Consider the following 26,885-nt stretch of genomic DNA (forward strand, 5'->3'; position numbering starts at 1 on the left):
CGGCCACAACGCACGCAGTGGTGCCCTGTGCGTGCGCTTCTAGCGCACACTCGTGCTATGCATAAATTATGACCATAATCAATGCACAATTGGCGGGAAAGGAGATGTGCACGTACGTACCTAGCTGTACGGATGGATCTGTCTGATTGGCTGGCTGGTGCTGCCCTAGCAGCGTGATGTGCGTAGGCCTACAGTACGTGCGCATTCGTTCTAGGCTTGGTATTGTCCACTACATACACTGTACAATACGACTCGATCGACTGCACTGCTGTTGTATTACTGCATAAAGGAGCGGATCTAGCTAAGATGGCGTCGAAGCGATAAAGTTCTAGCCTGGCCGGTCTGCATGAAAGCGGTAAGTCTGCTAAGTCGGTGAATAACAAGATTTATTGCAAAATTGCCCTCGTTTAATGTAAAACTGTAGTAGGCGTAGAAATAGGCTACGCCCTTAAAGATTTTGCTCGTTTGTTTTAGTTTTCTATTTCTAAATCTAACGTTAGAACGGGGAACGCTCTAACTGTAACGTGTTAGTGTTGTTAACGTTACAATCAATACAATAGGCCTACACTCTACAGATTACCGGTACCGTAGTTATGGGTAAACTCGGCCAAGCGGGCAAACTCACTGTAACTTTAATTTTACGAAGTTATGAAGTATCTTTCATGTGAATGACGATGAGTTAGTGACTAGACTCTATATTTTGAGTGAAATTCAGTTTTATTCCCTGTAAATTCTTCATAACTCAACAGGTGGTGAAAATTGAATGTAAAGCCCATTAGGATGTCTTGGAAAGGGATGCCGATGGCACCAAAGTGGGTGACGATGATGTCCTGACGACTGTATAAATTCTGCAAGACATTACCTCTGCTGGCAGAGAACGAGGCATGGTGCAGTCAGCAGAGTAAATCAACTGGGGATAGTACATCACTGTATACTACCCATGTGGAAAGTGGAAATCAAGTAAGTAATCTACTCAAAATTGCAGAGCCAAATCAATGAATATTATGTACTTAAAGGGCATGTATAATGAGTTTCTATAAAATGCAGATTTTAGATGCTTTAAGTTCTTCTGTTTGTTTGTTTGTTTGTTTGTTTGGTGTTTTTTTTTTTTTTTTTGGGGGGGGGGGGAATTATGTACTCCTGACTCCTGAATCCAATCCATTAGCTAAAATAAATATGGAAAATTGATTTATTGCAAATATTGTTGAAAGTGTAACTTACAGATGTGAAAATCTTCACCCAAGAGACAAAGGATACAGTAATGGTCGTAACTCTGCTTGATAATGATGATGACTAAGAAAGAAGCAACAGTAACAACAAAAAGACTTGAATTATTTCCAGAAAATTCAGCAAAGTAAGTAAAAACTGACGCAAGACACTAAATGCTAATGTGATGAAGGGATTCTGTCATTCCTTTTAATTTGAACTTGCTTATGGATTCAGTCAACTTCTTTGCTATCCATTCATTTTCAGAATCTATGGGAGCAGTTAAGTCCATTGTATTGCAAAGCCACCTGATTTGTTTTCCTTGTGTAATCATTTCTTTTTACCAGCACCAGTACGTCATGGAAGAATTGATCAGGGATCACGCCAAACCTGTCTGGATTAGACTGAAAGATGCATGCGCTTACTTCTATACAACCCGTGTAAAAGTGCAAACATATGAGGATTACAAGGACATCGCAAAATATACTGATATACAGTATATCTATAGGCCTGCATGCCATATGAAGGAAATGAACCATGGATAATAATTTTGAATGTTAATAATCTTTTTCCCGCTAGCCATGTGATGTCTCACATCGTCATGATGCACTACAGACCTATTAGGAGGCATTCCACCTGTTAGAGCAACCTTTCTATTGTTGTTTTTTTCTTCACTGACAGTGTGCATCTAAACCTGTATACTAGAATAAAGTAAATCATATGGGGGATGATAGGGTTTTGTATGCGATGGGGCTTCAGTTCTCCGTGTGTGTGTAAATGCGTGTGTGTTACATAATGACGAACCTCTAAAGAAATATGAAGGTAGGGGGCCTATATAATTCGAAGATGAATTCAATGCTTTTTTGATGAAAATTGGTTTTGAAATGGCAGGGATATCCAAAACAAAGCGATTCTATTGTCCTCTGTGCTTACGATAATGGTCACCTGCATTCTTATTGCTCATAGATATGTGTAATTGTCTTTTTTTAATAGCTGGTACGTAAAATTGTAATTTTATCTAATATGTAAAGACACTCTCGAGAAATCGTTTTGTACTATTAAGAAAAACAGTTTTATTCACTTCATTTTATTCATTAACCAATGTCCTTGTAATTCACTGTTAAGATATTACTCAAGAACTTTGTTCGATTGGCTTTCTGTTATATTCTTGTGCAAAAAGGAATATAGAAATCAAAACAAATCAAATCAAAATATCCGCCATTTCATTTTTTCCCCTCAGGTGCTTCCAATACAATCAGCAGATATTGGACGCAAATAAGAGGCCAGTAGTTGCATTTGTTTGGAATTCTTTGCAATTTTCTTGTAGACCTGATAGGAAATGCAGTATTCGGTAGTTAATATTTTCTTTCTGAGATATTCTTGAAATCGGTCACATGGAGAGAGGTATTAGAAATGTAGTACAACATGTGTGGAGAATAGGGAGGAGTCTTGCAACTGACTGACAAATTGACAAGGGAGGAGTCTTGCTGATCACATCGCGTGTTCATGACAGCCTTGCATACCCTCCCGCCTCCAGTTGCAATGCATTATTTTTTCTTTGTTCATATCCTCTTGTCTTTACCAAAAATTCTGCTGTGTCGAGATTGAAAGTAGCCCTCCATACCATGATTATGTGGAGTATGATGAGACTGATTAGACTCTAATAGACTATTCATGTATACCCATTGAGTTTCACTTCTTTCTCCAAGGTTCTAGCAAGGTAGAAGTTTTTTCTCACTCACCCCTTGATATCCACTCACATTCTAATATTTCTCTCAAAATAGCAAAAGTGAAAAATCCGTACAGTACTGTTAGCCTACATGTACTTTCAGTGATCGTCGCAGTGAAAAGAACGATATCATGTATGTATTTAAGTTCCATTATTGGTACTGATCAGGGAGTGCAGATGTTCACCACAGGCTAAATACAGTGAAAACATTTTTTTTTTTTTTGGTCTCTTTATGATGGAGTGCATCATCTACACTCCCTGATCAGTACCAATACGACCATAGTGTTGCGCATGGTATAATTTGCCGTGAGCCTAATCTGGTTCGGGTACACCCCAAAGCACTTTGCCAATAATTGATGCAATCTTTAAGGTCGGCATGTATTTGTTCACAGACTGCAGTTATGTTCCTGGAGGTGTTACATACATGTCAAGGTTCCGAAGCGTCGAGTTGCAATTCACAATCAACAAGTTTATTAGTTTGTTTTACAATACTAAGAATTAGTTCTGAATACAGTAGAAAGACGGCAATTCTTGAAAGTAGGCCAAGAATTACATGTGACTGAAAAGTAATTGTTAAATGCAATATTTGTTTTTCTCCAAAATGAGTTGTGTGCCATTTCCTGCATATACAAATTTTACTGTGTGTATAGGAGATAATTTCATTTACGTCTTCGTGTACAGGCCAGTGACTCCCAGGTATCTTGCATTTAACTCAGTATGGTGTCGTATAGCAAAACATGGCAATATTTAAAGGGGAAATCCAGTCCAAATACATGTTAGTCTGATAAGAAAGAGTGAAATATCAAGAGTTCATTGGTAAAATTTTGATCGAAATCGGATGTAAAATAAGGAAGTTATGACATTTTGAAGTTTCGCTAATTTTTGAGGAAACAGTTCTTGAATGGTTGATATGAATATGCAAATGGCAACGTGGGCATGTCATTCCCTCACAACTTACTTAATTTCAAGTTTTTCATTCAAACGCAATTATTCCCGAGGCTCAAGTCCTGATATATCTAACTGATCACTTTTCTGAAGTTATTCAACCAGCAATACCATAATGTTTCACATTTCATTAACATACTCTCTAAAAAAAATCGAGTGAAAATTTTCACTCTAAAAAGAGTGAATACAAAAAAGAGTGAATTTCGAGTGAAATTGGAGTGAATTTTGAGTGAAAATGCTCATTTTCACTCATTTTAGAGTGACGTCAGGGATCACTCCAAAATCTTCGAGTGATCCCTGACGTCACTCCAAAATGAGTGAAAATGAGCATTTTCACTCAAAATTCACTCCAATTTCACTCGAAATTCACTCTTTTTTGTATTCACTCTTTTTAGAGTGAAAATTTTCACTCGATTGTTTTTAGAGAGTAAACATTGAATTTCATCATTTTTTTGTATACGATCAATGAAAAATTGTGAGGTTTTGGCATGGTCAACTCACTCATTGCATATTCATATCCACTTTTAACTGCTTTGCAGAAATTAGCAAAACTTCAAAATTTTATAACTTCCTTATTTTTCATCCGATTTCATTCAAATTTTTACTGTTAAACTTGTCAGATTTTACTCTTTTTTATCAGACTATCTCATATATTGGACTCGATTTCCCCTTTAAAGGATTTTAACTTATTATTCATTAGATATTGCCCAAGTTTGACTGAAAGTGTTTTGATAACTTGCATTCAGAGAATTGCCTTTGCCTCTTGTAGCCAAAATGTTTGTGAAAGCTAACCCAGGTCTTCCCTGGTATTATGCGATATAAGTGTGCTGATGATTTGGTACATACTGGGTAAATTCTATATAATGTTATGCGTTTATCCCATTCCATGCAAAAAAAAAAAAAGTGGAAACAATCCACTGTACACTAATAAATACATGGGAATTAACACGCATGATGATATGTCTCATTTAAACACGTAGAAATTATCATGTATGAATGTATGATGTGTAAACATGTCTCATATAAACACGTGGAAATTACCATGTATGATGTGTAAACATGTCTCATATAAACACTCAGCATGTATAAGGTGTAAACATGTATCATATAAACACTGAGAAATTGCGATGTTTAATATGTAAACATGTCACATGTTTAGTGTATGCAATTTTGTGATCGATCTAAAAATCAGACATGTGTTCTGAGAATAAACACTAAAATGGCAAATAAACATGTCGCAGTGTTTTTAATCTGTCACAGCGAATAAACATGTCGCAGTGTTTACATAGTAAACAGTGCGTCATGTTTATTTTTTGGTTCAGTGTTTAGATTTTAAACATTGTGGGTGATTATGTGACTGTGCGGTGTTTAGTATTTAAACACTGTGAGTGATTATGGTGTAAACGTTTGGTGTTTAGGCTATAAACACAGCAGGTGTTTAGTTTTTAAACATCAGAACCGTTTAAAACATAAACATGTGTGTGTGATAAACACCTAGGGTGTGCTGAAAATAAACACAGCATGTGTTTAGTTTCTAAACATGTTTAATATATAAACGCGTCGCAGTGTTTTTAAACTGTCACAGAAAAGTGTTTAGTTAGGTGTTTAGAAACTAAACAAATTTTTTACAGTGCAGGTAGATGCGAAGTAGTTTTCCGTTTCATCGGAGGGCAGGTGGAAGGAATGTTTGACCTCTTTGCGAGGTACTCTTGATCTCATTTGATATGCAAATTATCGTCAGCATAGACTATTGTTGTGCACACATCTCTTTTAAAATTATGCAAATTTATGCATACCTTCATATCATTAGGAGTTTGCTATATCTGACCTGAAAGCCAACCCAAGCCATGTCCGACAGGGTACCTGATGCGTGCGTATATGTATATGATTCGAGATGTCAACACAAGCTCAGTGCAAACAGGGGAATGGAAAAAACCAGTATCTTTGTCTTCAGGGCGAAAAATCCACAAATTTGAGCACATCCGTGAATCGTTCTACTTGTATTTAAGTTGAAATAATACCAGCTTGCTTTACCTATTCAAGTCTAACGCATACAGTGTACCTTTGAAACAAAATACTATCTTCCAGGATCCAAAAGCTCGCCGAGGTTTTCCCGACATAGTAATAAATAATAATGCATGCAGAGTGCGTTCCTATGAAGCACTGAATGCATCGGGTATGTACGAGTCGATGGAATAGTTTGCTACGAGGTCCTTGCAGGAAATTCAGTCAGAACTTTGAGCACACTAGAGTAGACTAGCCAATCGGATATTTGGTTTTGAAAGACCCAGCGATCATTCACGTGAATTTTTGCTACCGTTTTACTGGTAGCCGAATATTAATGGCAAGTCGTCCGTAGATCATCTATACAGATCATCTTCGATTATGACATACTTAATCAGTCATGTGTTAACCAATCTTAGATAGAAATGACGTCACTTTGACCTTGAAGATGGCAGGCAGTTTGCAGCCATGCTTTCAATTTGTCGCGAATACCACAACTGTTTTTGAGCACTTCTTTGACATCGTCTTTGCTATGGCATTTATGGACTGAAGGACTTTCTCAGCACCACAAGGCGAAGAGGCGAGTTTTTAAGCTAAAGGAACAAACACTACTGTGGGGCGAATTTCCGAGGCAGCTGTTTTTTGCTGCTGGCTTCCGCCTAAGATCGCTATAATCCTCACTTATGCTTAGCTTCGATGCTTGATTTGGACTAACTGACCAGACCTTTCATTCTGACGTCATGTCTACGCTTCACGAGTTCTATTCAGGGATAAAGCCCAATTCAGAGGAAAATTGGGAATGAACATTCCGACAAAATAGCGATTCAAAAGCCGACGGAGCCAACGAAGCACGGTAAAATTTTTAGAATTTGCTAAGTTTATTGTGCTCAGTCCTACAATCACATCTGAATCCAAAAAAAAAAATCTGAAGTTGAAACTCTGTTTCTTCATATTTCAGCGATGGAATACTGGCTTTTGAATGGGTTATTTTGAACAACAAAAGCATTCATCACACAATAAACAGGATAAGTGTTTTTTTTTTTCTGAAACTGCTTATGTTAAATTGATATTCACCCTGCCGAGTATCTTTTATACGCGCTCACTCGCACACGCGTGACAACTCATGCAATCGTAATTGGAAAGTGCAAATTCATAGCTAATGGCATCTTAGCATTTGTAGAAGCATGAAACGCGCTCTCAAATTACTATCAACATTGTAAACATCGTAAGTGTTTGCGTGCATTTCGTGTTGTAGCTCTGTAAAGTATACTGCGCTACGGCCACACTCTTCTATAGTAGGGCAGCTTAGCTCATTGAGTTGTTATGCCTGTCATTTTGCATCATAATCATGCCTTCATACTGAATAACAGCGCAGTGTCAATATCAGACTCTACTGGAGAGACCAACAAACAAAAAAGGGGAAAATGGTTTGAAGATCTCTGAGCGATGAATATAATAGAAAGCGAAGTATTTTTCTCCACCGCCGCACAGTTCCCAATCAATAAGTCTCATTGAATATGAATCACAATGGCTTCTCTTTGTTACTGTAGTTAACACGGTATGGTACAGCCTTAATAACTAATCGTTATTTTTTGTTTGAAGTTCCCTTTCTGTAAGATAAAACACCTCGAGTGTTAACCAAAAAAAAAAGTGTTGGTATCTACACAGCGGATCTACAGTATCGTCGCAGCCGCCACTGCCCGCCCAGCGCACTGCGCGTGATGTTCGCTTAGGCATAAGTAATTAGATCGAACCCGTTAATACAGGCGGGTGGCGTTGCTGGTCTAATTAATCCTTCCGGAGCGCTCTCGCGGACTCGGGCCCGTATTTATTGGCCACAGCTCCGTGCCCCCGAGACCATGATAGCCACGTAATTATCGGTATTGAAGGCAGTGTACGAGGAGCGAGTAAACAGCATGGGTAGAGGAATGTATGGTGTGTGCATGTGTGTGGAGAAGGGCGCAGATTTTGCTTCTTCGTAATAATGGTCCCAACGAGACGCCTGAAAAAGTTCGTTTTGTCCACAATTCGCGCGACACTTAGCGCGCGTAATGAGACAGTTATTGGTCCCGGTGGGAAGCAATCTTGGGTCTGAAGATGAATCTGGTTGTGGCACTCGGGGAAAGAAGAAAAAGAGAGAAAAAAGCATGGAAATGACAGGATTATGACCACAATATCGGCTGAGCCCGGGCAGTTTCAAAATTGATCGCGTGGGCGCAGATGTAATTGCCATTTGAGGAACGCGTTCGAAGACTTTTCTTCATTTATTTCTTCTTTCTTTCTTTCTTATTTCTTTTTTTTTTTTGCTGGAAAAGATAAAATCATGAACATCAAACATGGTTTTCAATGTTGATTGCTTGGTAGAACAATAAAACAGCATTCCGAATATCCTATGCCTGTGATTAACTATGTTAAATTTGTCTAAAATTTGTCAACAATTAACAGGCATAGCATTCTTCATCAAAATAACTGCAGAGTAAAAATTGATAGAACTTCAGAAGGTTCATGGAAGTTAGAATTCCATGAAAAACCAATGTACACGATTTTTATACAATCATCGACGAAACAATTTTGACTGCTCGAAAGAAGAAGTTTTCCATTCAAAGTATACATAAGAATTTTTTTTTACCAACTTGATGAAGGTTGAAATAAAGCAAAATTGACAGGTACTTTTCTTACAAAAGAAATCCCTAAATTGTTTCACTGAATACCCATGTCTACACAGTGGTGTAAATTACAACTAAAATAGGCGCTCAATTTAGAAGATGTTTTCGTTTCGTGTTTTTTTTTTTTGTCTTTGTGCTTTTCTTTCCTAATTACTTAGGCGACATGCATGAAATCACTCAAGGTGGAAACATAAGATTTTATCTGTTTCCTTACTTATCAAAGAATAATGAAGAAAAAAATGCACTGGATATGCATTGCGACGGGTCTAATCAATTTCCGAGGCCAGCGATGTCACACCGTCCTAACGTAGCTGTAGAAATGCAATACTGTAAGGGAGCGTTACATGTTGCATGGTCGTTTCATCCGCAACGGTTGGATTTAATCCACCGTGACGAGATACATAGCGATAACAATAACGATAATAATGGCGATAGATGTGCTTCCTAGAATACATCGAGACGGCATCTCTGTGGTATTTGTTGCGGCGAAGCCCGTATCACGTGTTCGATAATGAATCGTTCAGCAGAAAGAAACCGATATCATAATGCTAACTAATGACTGTGGCAGGCCATTTCTAAAGCTTCTCCAAAAGCTGCTTCAAATTGGCTGGCCTGATCTCCTCCCTTTATACTCAAAAGCGTGAGTGATGAAATGTCGGATTCGAAAGAGAATAGGGAAAAGAGGCAAAAAAAAAAAGATGAAGACAGAAGGGAAAAGAACGGGAAAGGGTCTGAAGTTTCCTGAATGACCTCACTATGCATTGCTAATTCGCCGTCACATGGAGCGGCCATGAATCACATGGCGGTAATACGATCCGCCCAGAGACGAAACGGCAAGGTTCGCAGCGGCGCGGCGGGTCCGTCCAATCCCGGGCGGCCGGCTGCCCCTCCCGGCAACATTGCATGCGTGTTCTCATTTTCGTCGTTCTCGCATCAAAAGAGGACACTTTGGCAAAGCTAATGGCCCCCAGTCTAGAAAACTCCTAATTCTGTTATACGAGGGACTACCCCTTATTCGCTATACGTATTCAATCTTGCGCGGGTAGCTTCCCATTTGCATGTTTGTTATTAAGAGAATCTGCTTCCACAATTTGGAGACAATTTTCCCGCCCCTCTACATATACATGACATATAACACATTGCATGTTGCTTTCAGCGAATTTTGGAAGGGGGTAGAACAATAATGTGAGCCTACCCAATTTTATCAAATCAACTCTCTGATCATGTTCTCATTGTGTGTTCCTTTTAGCAAATGTATGTCCTGCTTTTTATTACTCTTACTTTTGTAATTGAGAAGTCAAAGTTTTTGCGTCGAGTGCATGAGTTGTCCAAATAGGCCTTTAAAAGCACTCTTTCCCGTGGAACCTTCTTTTTTTTTGTCAAAGAACATACTAGTAAATAAAGCAACAAGTTTGGGTTGAAACTACAAAGATATTATGTTCTGTAGAAGAAAAAAAAATGAAACTGAAATTGGTACGATCGATCTTAACGATTTCGTTGCGTTCTAGCTTATTGAAACACTTAAGCCACTTATCAAACATAATCTACAATTATCATGCACAAGTTTGTTTTGTTTCCTTTTTATTCTTTGGTAGTCCCTTTGGCCAAAGCCCTAAGACTTTACCCCAGTAAGGTCACCAATGAAGACACAGTACGCTCTGTTCCTATAAACACGAGAGCCAGCGGATATAGGAGAGCTTTACCATAGTATTTTCAGACGCGGTCTTAGGCTCACTCCCGTAAAACGCATTTGTGGAGTCAATAAAAATCAATAAAAGATTGAGTATCTTCAAAATGATAATCAGATTATGCCGAATGGGAGCTGAAATGCTCTTTTTTTCATAACTAAAATCCAAGCGGATTCAAGCGGATTAGTGTTCAATATTAGATAGCTACACGTGGATTATTGTCAAGAACATCAAAGACGCTATTATGATTGATATAACAATCCCTCTCCCTTCTCCTAACGCTACCACTGGTCTCGAACGGCCTCAAACGGGGAAACTGTTCCTGCGAAAGATTAAATGATCATCATAATCCTGTTGCCCCGAAGAAACGTAGAAAGAAAACATTAAAATAATCATCATCAACCTTAGGTAGAAAGTGCAAGTTCACTTCTATTTTAAGACAATTCTATGCGTGTAAGTTTTTCCTCTCTCTCTCTCTCTCTCTCTCTCTCTCTCTCTCTCTAGCTCTTTCTTTGCTAGTATGATAGATGAATAATAAAAGCCTTTGAATAATGTGCACATATTTGTGACGTACATCGGCTTCGATGTCATCATGCCGAATAAAATGGCATCTCCTCTGAAAATTGATGCGATCATTTCTGAATTCGGCTGCCAGGCAGAGAGAGAGAGAGGAGGAGGAGGATAGAGAACCATGCAGGAGGAGCAATGATGCTCGTGACATAGTGAGTGATGTGTTCCATCTCGGAAAGAATGATGTGCGCTCGTTTTGTGTAGCGGTTCCCTGCAGAGAACCACGTGACAAGCGGTCCTCCCGCCATTATTATAGACCATGATGCTAAAATATGCACGACAGAAGGATATATCAACTTCCCCTTCATTATACATGCTTACAACTTGACTAATATTACCATTCACACGCAGAATTCATCTTGAGTAGATATGAATTCTCTGTGTTAATGCTCTTCCGCAATTTATCTGCTCTTTTGTCTGGTTGTTGTTGAGTTGCGGGTGAGCTTTTTTTATTCTTCTTCTTTGATGCATCAAGGGGAGTATTTTCTGCTCGATTACGCCAGCTCCAGCCAAATTCAATGAGCGTCCCATTTTCCGTTTCTGCGACAAATGAATAATGACTCACTGTGCAAATACATTTCGAAAAGAGAAATACTAATCGATTGCGATCGATCAGGGAAATGGCAATTTCTGCTTCCTTGAATTGCATCACTGCAAGATGGTGATACAATAAACGACGCCACAAGGGAAGATAAGCAAGAAAGATTACTTCTAATGGATCGATGCTTAAAATATGATTAACTTTTCCGGCAATGTTTTTAACTACATGCGATTTCGTCTCCCTTCTCTCCTTCAACTTCTTTTCTTCTTTTTCTTTCCTACTTTTCTTTTCTTAGTATCGAACACTGGCAATATTATACGCGGTTGGCTGTAAGGACATTTTAACCCCTGAAGCGCTACTATCCGAGGCTGAATACCTAATTCAGGGTTATCCAAACTTTACACAGTGTGCGACATGCACAACGAAAAAAAAATGGAGAAAAAAAATCCACTGTCACCAAGTAGTTGGTGGTCTGAACGCACAGGGGATTTTTTTCATTAATCATCTCTCTGTCTATCTCTCTATATATTTCTTTATAGATAAATCATCCTCTCTCTTTCTCTCTTTCTATCTATCTCATAGTTTTTGAATGCGCCACAATTAAAATTGCATGATTTTTGCAGGTGTTGGCAGCCGTGACAATGTGTATCCGTTTATATCCGATGCTCTCAAAGTCACTCTTTTCCGGCTGACATTGTTTGCGTCTATACTACCTATGACCTTCCCTTTGTACCGAGGATAAGAACGGCTACGTTGCATAAAAGGTTGCAATAGTATGACACGTTCTACAACCATGTATAGGAAACATCAAGGAGAAATCTTTAATAAAGACAGGAATATAAATGGAATAGATCGACTTGGTTACACAAAGATGCATCCTGAATAATACACACATGGGACTACCAATTTCCCCATCGCGGAAAACAGACACTATAGGACCTACCACACCATACCTGCACAAGGGATTACAATAGCTGCAGGGGGTCGACGGGTTAATGTCTGATGGAATAGGACGTTCATATCTACAGACGATGACTTCTTTGCATGTTAAGGTACATGTACTAAAGATACTGAACACTCTAGAGTCTTGAGAATGGAGAGACTTTTTCTGAGTATTCATTTTGTCAAGGGATGGTCTTATTCTCATCAATACTGTTATCATTATCACTACTTTATTACCCTAGAAACACACACATATCATGTATGTATGTATGTAGGCACACGTACATGTGTTTTATGTAATATATTAGTATATGAGTGTTTGTGCGTATATGTGTGTATCTCAAAGACACTTTTTGTCAATGTATTGGCTGCAGAATGATGCTCGATAGAGGAAAAACACTTAGGCAGACACAGCTATTGAATCTGTTTATCTATGGCTGCAAGAAACATTCTGTTTAATCTAGTAGTTTTATCATAATTCTAACTCCCCCGGTTTTTATCATTGTCCATTGCTTCAGCATTGTTTACTCTATCGGGAAAATTTAATGTAGTTAATCCATTACTCACAGATATCTTATGATATGACAGCATTCAAATATTAATGTTAACCCTATCGTTTCTCGACGGCTCCGCTTTGCACGTTAATGTGAGAGAAATTAGGAGCATGATAGACCTTGCAGTCCCATTTTCAAACTAGAGAAACATTGTTTAACATTGGCTTTAAACTTTTATGTATGCATATATATATATATATATATATATATATATATATATATATATGCATTCATGTATGAGTTTAAAAGCATTAGGCATGTTAGAGAGCACGGAGCTCTTAACTGTGGGGGATTAAGTGACGATCTCCCTTTTCACTCAGCTCGTATAGCCCGCATCCATCGACGCGAACGTGTGCGAAAAGATGGATGGTACTTCCGAATGTATTTGGACAAGAAATAAACAGGATATGTCAACCACTCATCAAAATTAGCTCGGCGAATAAATAGAGGAGAGAATATGAAATACTGCGCCCATAATTGATGGGCTATGTATATTATTTCTCTCTCGACTTTTTTTTTCTTTTGGTATCTCTTTCTGCCCTGGCTATATTGGAGAAGGGGTTATCCATTTCGACTCTGGCAATGCTCTGTGAAAAGGATTGACGTGGAAAATGAATAGCGTGTCTGCTCATACCTACGCCTCAACGATCATGAAGAGGAGTATGCCATGTTGAATAGTTTGAGTCACAATAGGTCCAGTCGAACAGCAAAGTATTAATATTATTAGACATATACATGTATACATCAATACAATGTACCAATATGTATATGTATACATACATATATATATATATATATATATATATATGTATATATTAATCATATATATATTGTATATGATTTATAAATATGTATTTACGTGTAGCAAGTAGATATTCATATAGGTGTATATGTTTATATAAACACCTTTAAAAACAGAGGTACCGTACAAACAAAATACCCAAGAATATACCTGAAATAATGTGTCTGTGTGTGTGTATGTGTGTGTATGTGTTAGTGTAATCTTTGTACGAGCTCTGTGTTGTAAATGAGAATATGTTTGACTCGTGTTACTAGTACTCTATAAACTGCAGATCTCGAGTAATAAGACTCTTGCCCAGCAGTGGGTTTTTACGCAGGGATTTTCATTTTGTCATCAATAATGTTATTATCATTCCTTCTTGATTACCGTAGGAAATTGTCATTTTGTTATACCCACGCACAAGTATATCATTGTCGTATGTTCGAGCAAGTCTACTTCCAGCCAACATGCGATGTCTACGCGATGGATTAATATGTCATTTAGCGCAAGTGCCTAGCCGTGTTTTCTCAGGCACAGTGTCTAAGATGTTGCAGCGTTAAGAACAATATTAACCCGTCTGGCAACAACACCCGAGCGAGTGTCGTCTCCGGCTATTTACCCGCGGACGCCTGTCCCAAGAGTCACGGCAACAATGCACGGTCACTGTTGCTCCACTTACACTTCGCCCACTCCACGTCCTCCCCCCCCCCCCCCCCCCCGTCCTTCTCCCTTACCTCAGCCCATCTCTACCTGCCCACCCTTAGCCGGATGCAGCGTAAATTCCCTTTCGGAATGTAGACACTCGGTCGTTTTATCGTTTCATCTATCTTCGTCACCTCTCCGTATCCCTTGACTTCTAATGCAAGTCACACACACGCAGAGCGTCAAAGCTTATTAATGCAACACTACGAGGGTCATGTGCTATGCTAGTGTGTATGTACGCCCCCAAAAAACTCATGCGAAATATAAATTAACATATTTGTAGAGATTGTGTTCTGTTTTTGTTTTGTTTTCTGTCTCGGCTGCATCATCGCGGGAAAACACTCGAGATGTCATTTGAGCCGCTTGATCTCGACAAAGCGCGTCATATTTCGCTCGCATTTCTCCTACCCAAATGCCAACCGGATGATTATCGCAGTTTATGGTGACTACGAGTCTGCAAAAGAATCACGACCGGCATATGAGCTTTCTCTGCACCCTCCCTCCTTAATGTAATATCTCGACTAATTGCATAACATTACGCTTTTCTGGAAACAATTCACAGCGTGGATGCTGCCAAACCATGATGAGTCACATCAATTTGGGCATAGGAAACATCAGCAATAACTTAAAATGCACACACTACACGCACACACACACACACACACACACACACACACACACGTACACTACACACAAACACATACACACGTGCACACACACCCCACACACAAAACAAATTCACTGGTTACGTTTAAGTGACAGCGTGCAGTAGACCTTAATTAGTTCATGGAGCAAAATGAAAGAAATCGGCACTTTATATTAAGAGCAATTGGCATGATGACGACGCTCACTCTATTCTGTTCATATTCTCGACAAGATAGTAGATATGACACCATAATCCAAATGTGAGTTGGGAGATATTTTGATAACATTTGATGGCATACGCCAGATGCGCTCATTTCAAAACAACAATCTCAAAGAGTCATGCATACATTCCCGCTGAGGGTTGGCTCTCAAACAGATGCTAGGGGGATAAGCCGGTCTAGCTCAATGTAAATATACCTCTTTTCTTATCTTTACTTTTTTTTCTTATCAAAAAATAATATAAATCTTTAACCGTCGCGTATCTTCGCTCTAATCATCATCACATCCCTGATGACATTAGAAATTCCACTTCCTTGAAATTCTACCCTTTATTGACAATGCTTCATTGTAATTCAGGGTTTGTGCCATAACATTGTCTCACTATTACAATGAGTGAGCTATATGCAAAATTGTTCATCTGTATCAAAATGAATTGACACTATTCAGAGAGAAAGAAAGGTGCTTGGAATAGCTTCTCGCAGCAAGATACCCCTGAATCTGCAGAACACTGGACAGTATATAGGCGGAAGCGGGAGGGGGAGCAGGAGTTGGCAGCAGAGATACATTTGCTATATGTAGCACGGGATAAATCTTTACACGCCAAGCCTATACGTGGAAGTGTCAATGTATAAGAGCGTGTCTAAAAAGACACCATTATCGCGAGCGATTTCACGCCTCTCCCAGGTCCGCGGAGGGATTTGGGTCTGAAATGGCGCCTTTGGAAAGTGGGGAAGAGCAGCGTGGGAGGTGACTACTGTTCAGTTCCGATATCGACATATCTCTTGGTGTTCTACAAATTCGCGACTTCAGTTAACTCTGCCATTGCAAACACACAGCCCGTCTGAAGGAACTGGTGTGAATGGAATCGGGGTTTTTATAGGGATTCATAGATCAACGGACCGTTTCCGCAATTGTACGCATAGAATCATGTCCAATTTTTTTGGTTGAAAATTAACTTCATGCGCATTTTCTGTAAATGGTAAATCGCAAATTTGTTACGTATACTTTGGTAGTTCTTCATCTTATTTCCTTTCCTACCCCTTTATTGCCTGTGTACAATTTGCACTATATAAAATGATTTTGTGCACCTATTGTATACTGTGGCATTGTCCCGTGTTCATCTCAGACCTTTTCCAATCATGCGAGAAAACAGTGTTTTCGTCATGAAATTCGCTTTGATGAATCATTGCTTTGAAAATCTCGAACTCTTTTTCCATGATGGCATTTCAGATAGCCTATCTATTTCCATAATTGAAGACAGCACTTTCTGAAGAAACGCTGAGCTATGTACCACACTGTGTTCATGCTCTTTCACGGCTCTTTGAACTCAAGTCAAAGGTCTCTGTTTAGAAAGGCCTCTATCATTTCGAACTGTGTGGTAAGGGCCTGTCTGTTTACTTTTAGCGACTCGGATGGAGAACAACAACTCGCATTCACTTGAATTTTTCTCGCTTGCGTCAAGAACCTCGGGTTCAAAGGAAGCAACAGAATAAGGTTCGAGCTTTTTTTCCCTTGATCTCCTCTGCAGGTTTCTTTGGAATTTTCCTATCAGATACAAGGTGATGTGAACGTCTCAAGTACTGATAATCGAGAAATCAGAGCTTAGGCACAGTGCTAGGTATCAACGACGACGAGGAGACTGAACGTAGTGAGCTGTGGTCAGCCGCAACAAATACCAACCGGCTCGTCTTTAGGTTGCGTGAACTTTGCATTGACAGCCTCCACACTCACTACCCCACCCCTTTCTCCCCGTCCCTCCCCGCCCCCTCCCTCTCCTCCTATTCAGTACGCAGATACAGAAAATAATCAGTTCCATGTGAATTGTGTACGACAGCAATGCGGGACAGAAAACCAAGATATTTATTTCATCGGCTGGGCTAATAAATCTTTTCATTTTTTTTTTTTGGTGATCTGTTTTTGTTTTTGTTTTTGTTCTTGGTTATACCTGTATATATATGAATCCTGGGTGACCTACCGAATACTATTCGCATCATGTTCGGCGAATGACTGGGGCCTAGTCAAAATTGCAATATGATGACTTCCCCCCGTACCCCTCGATCCAAGACATGGGAGAGATATCAATAGCTGGGTACAGAGACGTGGAGATTTCCCGTTCAGTATACCCTCGCGTTGTGGCTTCAGTCAAACATAGAAATGAATCGGTTGGTATACTTCACTGTGCTGTATAAGATCCGAGGCAGTGTAGAGAACGCTCAATCATTCCATCATTTTGGCGGGTTATCTCTTCCTCTCTGTCTATCTATCTATCTATCTATATCTCTCTGCCAAATTGCTACATCATTGCAAAGAAAGAAAAAAATGATAATAATGAGCCACGTGTTGATGTTTGTATTCCAAATTCCCTCTGACGCAGCAGTGGGGATGGGATTATAGAGGAAGATAATTGAGGAATTGGTTGTTGATGTAGGGAATGCTGGGAGCTAGGGAGAGAAGGATATAGACAGCGGATATATATAGTGACAGAGCAGAGAGATAGAAGAGAGATAGAGAGAAAGGGTGAGAGAGATAGACGAGAGAGAGAAAGTTGCTTCCATTTATATATCACGTTATTGTGTTGACATTAAAGGGCAACATTTATTCGAGAGCGCATACGTTTTAAGCGGACTGTGTGAAGCCATTGGTAAAAGCCGATCATATTGAAATACAGACAAGACGACCTTTTTTTAAGCACATTGAAATATAGACGTGTAACAGAGCGATGTAGATGACATGGAGAAATGTTGGTGTGGCATTCTATTTTCGTCACATCAATTCATGCAGGTAATCTGTGCCTTAGGCCGGTAGATAATCCTCATGTTTATTTTTTTTTCTACCATTTTATCAGCTGCCGCCATCACGGCATTCATCCAAATAAGAATCGTGAGTAGCTTTATGGTAATGGATCACGCCTTGAGAAGGGTATAATCTTTTCCATTCTACATGAGAACAAATTGGATGGTGTGTACTTCGTTAGCACAGAATGTGCTTTACGAAGGGGGAGGGTGGAATTAATCCTTATTGTGCAGATTATGATGATATGAACAGTATTTCCACTGCGATTGAAAAAAAAACACACACACACTATGCCACGGGCAACACTTCAATCACATCATCATTGAGGTATATGAAGTTAAGGGGATATTGTACTTAATTGTATTATTTCTAGGTTGCTGTTTTTTTAAGTACTCACAGGCCATCAGAAGAATATGTGACGACAGAGATCTCTGTATCATTTTCATTACATGCAGAGAAGGGGGTAAAAAATCCACATGCCACTGCGATGTGCATGTCAAGTTTTGCGACCTGAAAGTTAATGTTTGCTATGGAGGCAGAGGGAAATCTTTGCCATGTTAGCCTGGTTCGTGACGTGCTCGGACTGTGTGTGTGTGTGTGTTTGTGTTTTGGCTTCGTTAGATGTTTTTCATTATTTCTATAATATACCTATTCCTTCTCATTGACTCGCCAATCTGAAGCAGTTGTCTATGTAGGCCTACAATGTCCTTACTATTTGCTATTCGAAACTGGGAAGCCTTATCATGCGACGTACAGTTCAGGGAGCAGTGACCGTAACTTCTTCTCTCTATAAGTCATATTAAACTTTTTTCTCCCCTATATACCCCTTCTCTCATCTCTCTTTCTCTCCATCTATCAATCTATCTATCTTCTCCAACGTCATATATTCGTGCAATGGGATTGTATGAGGGTTTTTTCAGCTTTGCCTCCTTCTGAAATGCAGTTAGCGCCCACTCTCCCCTCCCTCTCTGTATTGCTGTCGAAGGTGTTTGAAAATATGTATGTGATATCCATCTGTCTGTTCAGTCGTGAACTGTGGGCGCGCGAAAAGGTTTCGCGTTAGTCTGCACTTGCAATCAATCAACGAAAATGCACAAAAAACAGCGCGCATGACGGCACACGGATTCTCTGCCGCAAGACGTTCGCTTCAGCCGGCAAATCCCGGGAACGGAACAAACACGCAAAAGGCTGACATCGACAACAACAAGAAGAACAGTAATGATCTGGGATTGGGAGACGTTGATTCGAGCGGAAATGCATCCCAGTGATCGATACAGGGGCATGCAATCGGTAAGCGCGGCTCTGTGTCCTGAACGCGAATCTTGTCTTTGAATAACTCGAATTCGAACTCGCATCAAAGGTTGCTGTAGAAAAAAAAAATCTACTATAGTATGTCACACTCCGAGCTGTACACGTAATGATTATGAGTGGAACCGGTAGCCGTGTCCCTACAGCGTTCATCCGTTGTCTTGTTCTACCTTGTACTTATTTAGCATTCATCTGAGCGTTTAAATACGCCTCGCATATACCACTGCATTAGTATTTGCATTTGGGGCTCGGGAAGGTAGCAATCGCAGCCAGTTCACGCATTCTGCCATTCATAAAGTCATACGGCATCATTTTCCCCCCGAGATACTAATTTGTGTAGGACGCTTTCATTTAGAACAGAGGTCAATTGTATTGAAAAGGTGCATTAAAATTAATCGACTTTCATTCCAACGCCCACGAGGCGGACATGACTTAAAACATTAAAAAAGAAAAAAAAAACTGTAGGGATAGCAAAGATGGCTTCATTTACCAATAAATGGAATTTAAATAAACTAAAAAGTCCTTTCCTCAAATTGCGTGACAGGGGTGATTTTGAGGACTAGATGACGTCACAGTCTAAACGCAGATGTCGGGACACGAGTACAGAGGAAATCGGAAATGGGATAAACCCGTTGGCTCAGAATAACTCACAAAAATTAAATATCAAAATTTAAAAAGGTGTGTATTTTTTGCCCGTCTGTAAGTCTGTGAATGTAAATTTATGAATTGACTGGTTTATCTCGTAGCCTTCAGTTTGTTTTGTTTGTTTGTTGTTTTTTTTTTGAAGTACGAACATTATAGAAATTACGAAATTATAGTGTATCAATTAAACCTCTTGGAAAAAAAATCTTCTCAATTAAGAAGAAAAATGAACCCCTGTTCAATCAATATTTGGCCAAAAGTGACTCGTTTTTATAAAATAATCACACACGATCTCATAAATCTATTTCCCATCCTTGTCTAGTGGTGGATAAAAGATGACGATTTCCGGTTATATTTCGTAATCTTCCCACAGTTGAATGAGACGTGTCAACTACACGATAACTCCCTATCATGTAGGAAATGACAATAAGATTTTTAATGATTTCATTAAAGTTACAAAGTCATGATATTGCTATACTGGGTGAAGTTGTAACACTTTAGTTACATACATTTACATTTGGATGGACATTCATATTTTTGTTTACTTAAATGACTGATGACTAACCTACTCTCGTCATAGTCTTTTGTTGTTGTTGTTGTTGTCGTTGTTGTTGCTGTTGTTTCAGGGCGAGGACATAATTTGCCCCTTTTAAGAAGCTATTAATTTGATTAAGTTTATCCTCAGAAAAGACAAAAACGTGTTTTTTTTCCTTTTAAGACTGATATTCTGCTCATATCCAGTCAGTGAAAAGACCCGGACCAAACGGATAGCCGGGTCAATAGTGTAAGTTCCACGCTGGACATTGATGACGGACAGTGCGATCCTTAATCCAAAACCCTCTTACCCCCTTTAGCGCTCTCAAATCATGAAATGCAACACAAGTGTGAAGAGAAAGAGAAGCCCCACTTACCTTTACAAGTGATGGGCAAAATTACTGTAAACAAGAGTGTCAGCATGGCATAAATAGCCGCCTTCATGTCTCCTTTTTCTTCTTTACGACCTCCGAGACGAAGATAAATCAAATCCTGGAAAACACTTTCCTTGTCTACACAGCTCCTCTTTCTTAAAATGTCGAACATCTGCCGTCAGTAACTCGTGAGAAAAAAAAAAAGATGGCAAAGAGTTAGATAACAAGAAAATGCTTCCGCCTAAGATGGTCTAGAATGTCCCCAAATGGCTCCGAGATCAGTGCGGTAGTTTATGAGGCGAGGATGATGCGGAATTGATGCAGGAACCGGGGATGAGATTGGGGGTGCGAGCAAAAGTTGGAGAAGCCCGATGAATTATTTGGGAGCACGCCTCCGAGATGCGATGCGTTCGTGTGTTCTACTATACGAGATGCGTGTGTGTATCATGTGTGTGTGTGCGCTCCGGCCTGCGTCGCGGAGCTAAATGACTCTGTGATGCGCTGTGCGTACCACCAACCCCTCTTCGCTACTATACCAACCGAATGAAGCCTTCTCGCCAACGCCGCAACACTCGCTCATTGGTTTATTAATGACATAAGGCCGAGGCCTGGGCCCTCGGGGCGTGTTCGAGTGCTTCTGAACAGCGGCGAGTGTGTGGCGCGAGTTCGAAAGTCAAGAATCTGACAACTGTTGGCACAGCGCCGCCCCAAAAAACACTTTTGCGTGTTATCACACGCTGTGCCGTCCGGCTGATAATGTAGAAGACTGTTTTAGCGTCACCAAGAGCAGCACCAAACTGAATGTACTTACACGGGATTTTGCTGACACGCTCACCTTACTTTTCTCTCTCAGATTTCAAATTAACTGTACAAGATTGAGTACCAAAAGCTTCACAGTAAAATCAGATGAGATGTTGTTCATATCTAATGAAGATCTCTACTGTTTATTATCCTGTGTTTGAGAATTAACAGCTGCATGTTTGTCTGGTGATGGTAATTACAAATGTGTCAAGAACAGCTGGTGTAATTAGGTCTGCTTATCCCAGAAATGTTCATTCAAATTGATGTCAGAGTTAAGTCGTGGAATCCCAAAGGCTAACTACTCTCCTCTCTGACTATCGTACAAATGAGAAGTCGTCAGCAACTCCTACCACCGATGCACTTCCATTTCGGCGGGAAGGTGCGTCGCAGCCGTCGGTAGTATAATGTACAATGCAACCTGTATCGCTTACATGTACCACTCGGAATGACGAAATTGTAAGGAACAAACGCGCATGGGCAGGAAACTCGTAACCTATATCACGATTACAATATGGCTCTTGTAATTTGAAGTCAATATCTGCCACATGAAGTCAGATCGACCGCCAACAGACCAAACGAATTGTCTAAAAATTATCATCTCTAAAACAAATTCTAATCAAACACATTTGAAATTTTGCAGCATCACTTGTTTGCAAGTTTATTTTTTCGATATAACCATGGTTGCACATTAAGCGTGAGCACACACACACACACACACACACAAATGATATATATATATATATATATATATATATATATATATATATATAAATAGGTATAGATATATATATACATACATATATACAATAATATATATATATATATATAATTAAGTATAAATATATATGTATACATACATATATACAATAATATATATATATATAAATTCATTTGTAAATACACATAAATAAGTAATCAGTTGATATATAAATATGTATGTGTGTGTGTGTGTGATTTTATACACATTCTCAAGAGTTCAAGCTTTCGAATAGTATACATTTATTTATTCCATAAACTTTATTTTCAAAAAGCTGCCACAAAAGCGGTAGTGAAAGCCGTCCACCAGATTGCATGATTTAAGGCTTTGTCAAAAATAAACTTATTTGAGGTTTAGGTATTATTTTCAAATGCAGGGGGGTAATGTGCTTATAAACAAAAGGTATTTTCAATATACCATGGTAATATGTTTCCGATTAAAAAGAAAGAATGGAAAAATAATCGAAAATCCTATGTTCTGGATTTTGTAGGCTTTTAATCCTATAAACGTTAAGACTTTGAATGAATGCTGGCCAGTAGCTGTTTTGTGTTATTGGGTGAAATCACCTTATTTGCAGGTTTGTTTACGACCTTTTTCATCGAGTGTCAGCTGGTCGCATAAATTTCATGAAAGAGAATGAATGTAGAGAGTGGGCGGGGGACGAGGGGAAAGAAAGAGTGTAGGAGGATATTCGGAGGTTGCGAATTCATGATTCTTTCGTGTCATAGTAAGTAAAGATCCTGTAAGCTGTATAACACACATTGCAACTTGTTTCTGAAAACGCGCATCTCCGAACCATTACGGGCTTGCCCGGGGGCATCTCCCCCCCCCCCCCTCCCCCACCATAAACAATGAGTGCTGAGTACGATGGTGCAGTGCATCGCTTTAGTTACAAAAATGACTCTTGATATATTAACTACTCTCAAAGACTGACAATACCCAGCGGTTAAGGAGTCATCACATTTGAGACTCTTGTGTTACGTCGATGCGTTTTCATGAAGATGATGGACATCCACATATCATTTAGCAATGAGTTGCCAAAAGGGGAACAAATACGCGGGAAATGCGAACACAATGATACTTTGCAAAACTAAAAAGCAAACAACATTAAAACATGGATTCTTGACGACGACTCAATCTGAATATACAAATGAATGAAAATAGTTGTGTTTTGAATATTCGATAGGGCTACTTCTTTCTCTTCTACTCTTCTGAAAGAAGATAAAAAACTAGAAAAGTTTCATCAAATCTTTTGCATTGGAAGCATACGAATGAAACAATAATGCATCTTATAGTAGAGAAATAAATGGCAAAATGAACAAAGAAAAGCCGAATGTACAGGTGGATAACCTATTATGTGAAGGATAAAAACATACTCGTGAAAGCAAAGTACGGTCTCTAAATCGAACCTTAACCACACTTCATCTTTCACTACCGTCAGTGTGGGCAAAATGAGGGATGCGGTTTATCTCCGCCCCATGAAATACCATGAGTAAACAGAATGGGCTGTATATCCATCACCTGTGTAAATTGGTTTCTGGAAACGCCTCAGCTAATTCGGCTCCGCGTCGGTCAATTTGTACACAGTATGCCATGGTGGGCGGGTACTCTCGGGTAACATTGAATCCCCATCTCACAGGATTCCTTCCTCAATAACTACATGTATCAAGATATTCATTACTCTATTTTTAGTCAGTCAGTCAGTCAGAGATTGATTGCCAAACTATCCGAAAGTATTGGAATTCGATTGTTGGTGTTTTTTTTTCCTTTCAGGAACATTCAGGATCGTTCATGTATTAATCGTGAATAGAACAAGACCGGTTCATATAAGCGACGTCACTTTGAAACGATTTCATGTGATAGACGTAGCAGGACAATAAGATCTTGCACGAACACTAACATGGGGTATAAGGGAGCATTGACCGTTTTTTATTGAAAATCATGGTGACAAACTGTGGATAATATGACAACATTATGACATCACTTTATCTGGGGCAGAATCGTGAACAATGATCATAATATCAAATATATATTTGAGACAGTTTTGTCCAAATTGTATTGAGGAAATTAAGTCAAACGATTTTACCAGCATAAACAGACAAGAGTCTCTAAACGTGCGCCTATGGTGCAATGACGGTTAATCTACCGACATTCAAGCGATGAATACTTTCCTAACGCGTATTCGTCTTCAGTGAAATTTTCTCTGTTTTGTTTTTGTTTTTGTTTTTTACATCTAAAGTATTTTCTGTCTAAGGTAAATTCATCTCTTAATGCTGACGGAACACCGCACGCTGTCTTCAAAGCAGACGATTACTTCTTTTCTTACGCGTTTCTAGACAGCAATATTGATTTAAGCGCTGGCATGAAGTCGTCGAATTTCTATCATACTTGGTAACCATTTCGAGAATGGAACATTAAACTGCCACACTTCCCGAAGAAAGAGCATCTTTATATCATATTGACAATGGTTAATATAGTCACTAATATCCCCATGCGTCTGGAAAGAACCGTACCAATGTGATAACTGCTTTGTAATGAGCAATGTGGAGTAAAAGCTTTAAAAAAATTCTGGTCGTGTTCATCTCTTCAATCGGGAAATCCTTTGAACTCGTTTAATGCCGGCTGTACGCAGGGCAGCTGGTTTTCGCATCGGCCCACTCTTTCGCGCCGACATGACAGAGCGCACGGCAATATGGAGAACTCTGACCAAATGGCGCCGCACCAACGGATTTGGTGCATTTCGTGTGTCAAGGACGCAGATCAAGCTAATCGAGGGATCAGGATAATACGAAGGACAAGGATTTTAGGTCGATTAGAATACTCGATAGTGGCCCTTTTCCCCCAGGCTAACTTCCTCCGCTCGAGCTTGCTCAGACAGCCACGAGGACTATATTTGGGTGATCGCTATTGGTATGAGACATGGATAATTACCACTGTCAGTTTAGATGACGAGAAATGGAATGATTTCATCTTGGGGCTACCTTCCGCAAAACATCGAATGAGACAGCGTTCGCCTGTTAGATATGTAAGAAGATGTCAGTTGGGAAAGTGAAGTTGATAGTGATTGTTCTTTTAGAATAAAGCTTGTATAAAGGAGAGAAACAGTAAGAATACCAACACTGCCGGAATAACACGAGAAATGATAGGAAATGAGAAATTACAGGGGCGGATCCAGGAATTCCATATTGGGGAGGCGCCTTTACAAAATTAAAGTGGGCGCAACCACCCCCCCTTTTTTTTCTTTTTTTAATTCTTTTGCTTCAACCAAAAAAAAAAATGAATAGATAAAGAGGGGGCGCGTGCCCGGTGAGCCCCCTCTGGATCAACCACTGGATTATCATTCCATTACGTAGACGTTAGCTCTTGTATGATGGAATAATACAAGAAAACACAACATGAGTACATGTATAAAGTACAAGTTATAGCTCAAGCTGACAGTAAATTTCGGCACATAGTTCAGTAAGCCATGTCTATAAATCAAACATATCCGCCTTTTGTCCTTAACAAATATGCCACGGACTCTCTTTCTGGGGAAAAATATTTGAAGTCTGTACATCATAAGGGAATGCAGAATACTAAGAACATATTTTATGCTGTCCTGAGGCTGAAAGATTTATTCTTTTTTGTTGAGATTTATTGTTGTTGTTCAGATTTTCTCCACTTCTTATTTCATTCAGTACACATTTTAAGAGAGAAGGGACATGACTAAGTGATTAATTTGCTCATCTGTGGGTTTTCCTGTACCTTTTTGACTTATGATATCTCTTCTTTGTCGTCAGTATTCAGTTCTAGACTTTGCGAAGGAATACGGCATGCAGAGCAAGTCCCTGAATTGCAGCGCGTTTTGCGACGTGCCTTATAAAGAGGCCAACTTTAATCGCCGGCATTGACAAAGACGGAAATTTCCCATGGAATAAAGCGCTTCGTTTGAATTCAAGGAGAGCGTGAAATCAAAAGGGATACCGGCAAAGAAAGAATATATGAGAAAACAAAAGAATACAGAGAGACGCGGAGAAGCAGTCGTCGCGGATCGATATCATTTGTCTCTGTTCTTCGGCTTCATACCGCCCCATGCGCAGCATGAAAAAAAAAAGGCGTGAAAGAAATGGCAAGGCAGAAACGATATAGATTAGCTCTACTCATTAAATCATAGCGTGCTCGGACTGGCATAAGATGATGGCATTCAACAGTGCCTGATTATCTTTTTCTTCAATTCTCATGATTAAGAATTTCCTTCTTTTTGTCATGTAGTCAAAAAAATTAAGGTTTGTCAGATTATCTGTATTTTCAACTACTAGTATTCATTTAATTCTTCTTCTTTTTTGGGTGGAGGAGGGAGCGTTGTTGAGGCCATTAGAGTTTTGTTTGCACCTATTATTTCATTAATTTTCTGCTATTTTTCTTCATCTTTGACGCACGCTCAGAGTGAAAGAGATATGTCCCCAAAATCTGTGCAGACTTGCTTGAAGTTATATTTCTAACAT

The 26,885-nt window shown here is 39.4% G+C and overlaps 1 protein-coding gene across 1 annotated transcript in view; it reads right to left on the bottom strand.

Annotated features, from left to right (window-relative positions):
* Positions 1-21,225, bottom strand: part of LOC139718273 (carbonic anhydrase-related protein 10-like) — a 103,372-nt gene extending 82,147 nt beyond the window's left edge. Inside the window, exon 1 of the mRNA XM_071629757.1 lies at positions 20,847-21,225. Coding sequence (XP_071485858.1) covers positions 20,847-21,015 — 169 coding nt within the window. The 5' untranslated portion in view covers positions 21,016-21,225. The remainder of the gene's footprint in view (positions 1-20,846) is intronic.
* Positions 21,226-26,885: the final 5,660 nt, after the last annotated feature.

Source organism: Diadema antillarum, unplaced genomic scaffold, assembly GCF_040938485.1.
Source record: "Diadema antillarum isolate AM-2024a unplaced genomic scaffold, OU_Dant_1.0 scf00000092, whole genome shotgun sequence".
NCBI classification, from domain to species: domain Eukaryota; kingdom Metazoa; phylum Echinodermata; class Echinoidea; order Diadematoida; family Diadematidae; genus Diadema; species Diadema antillarum.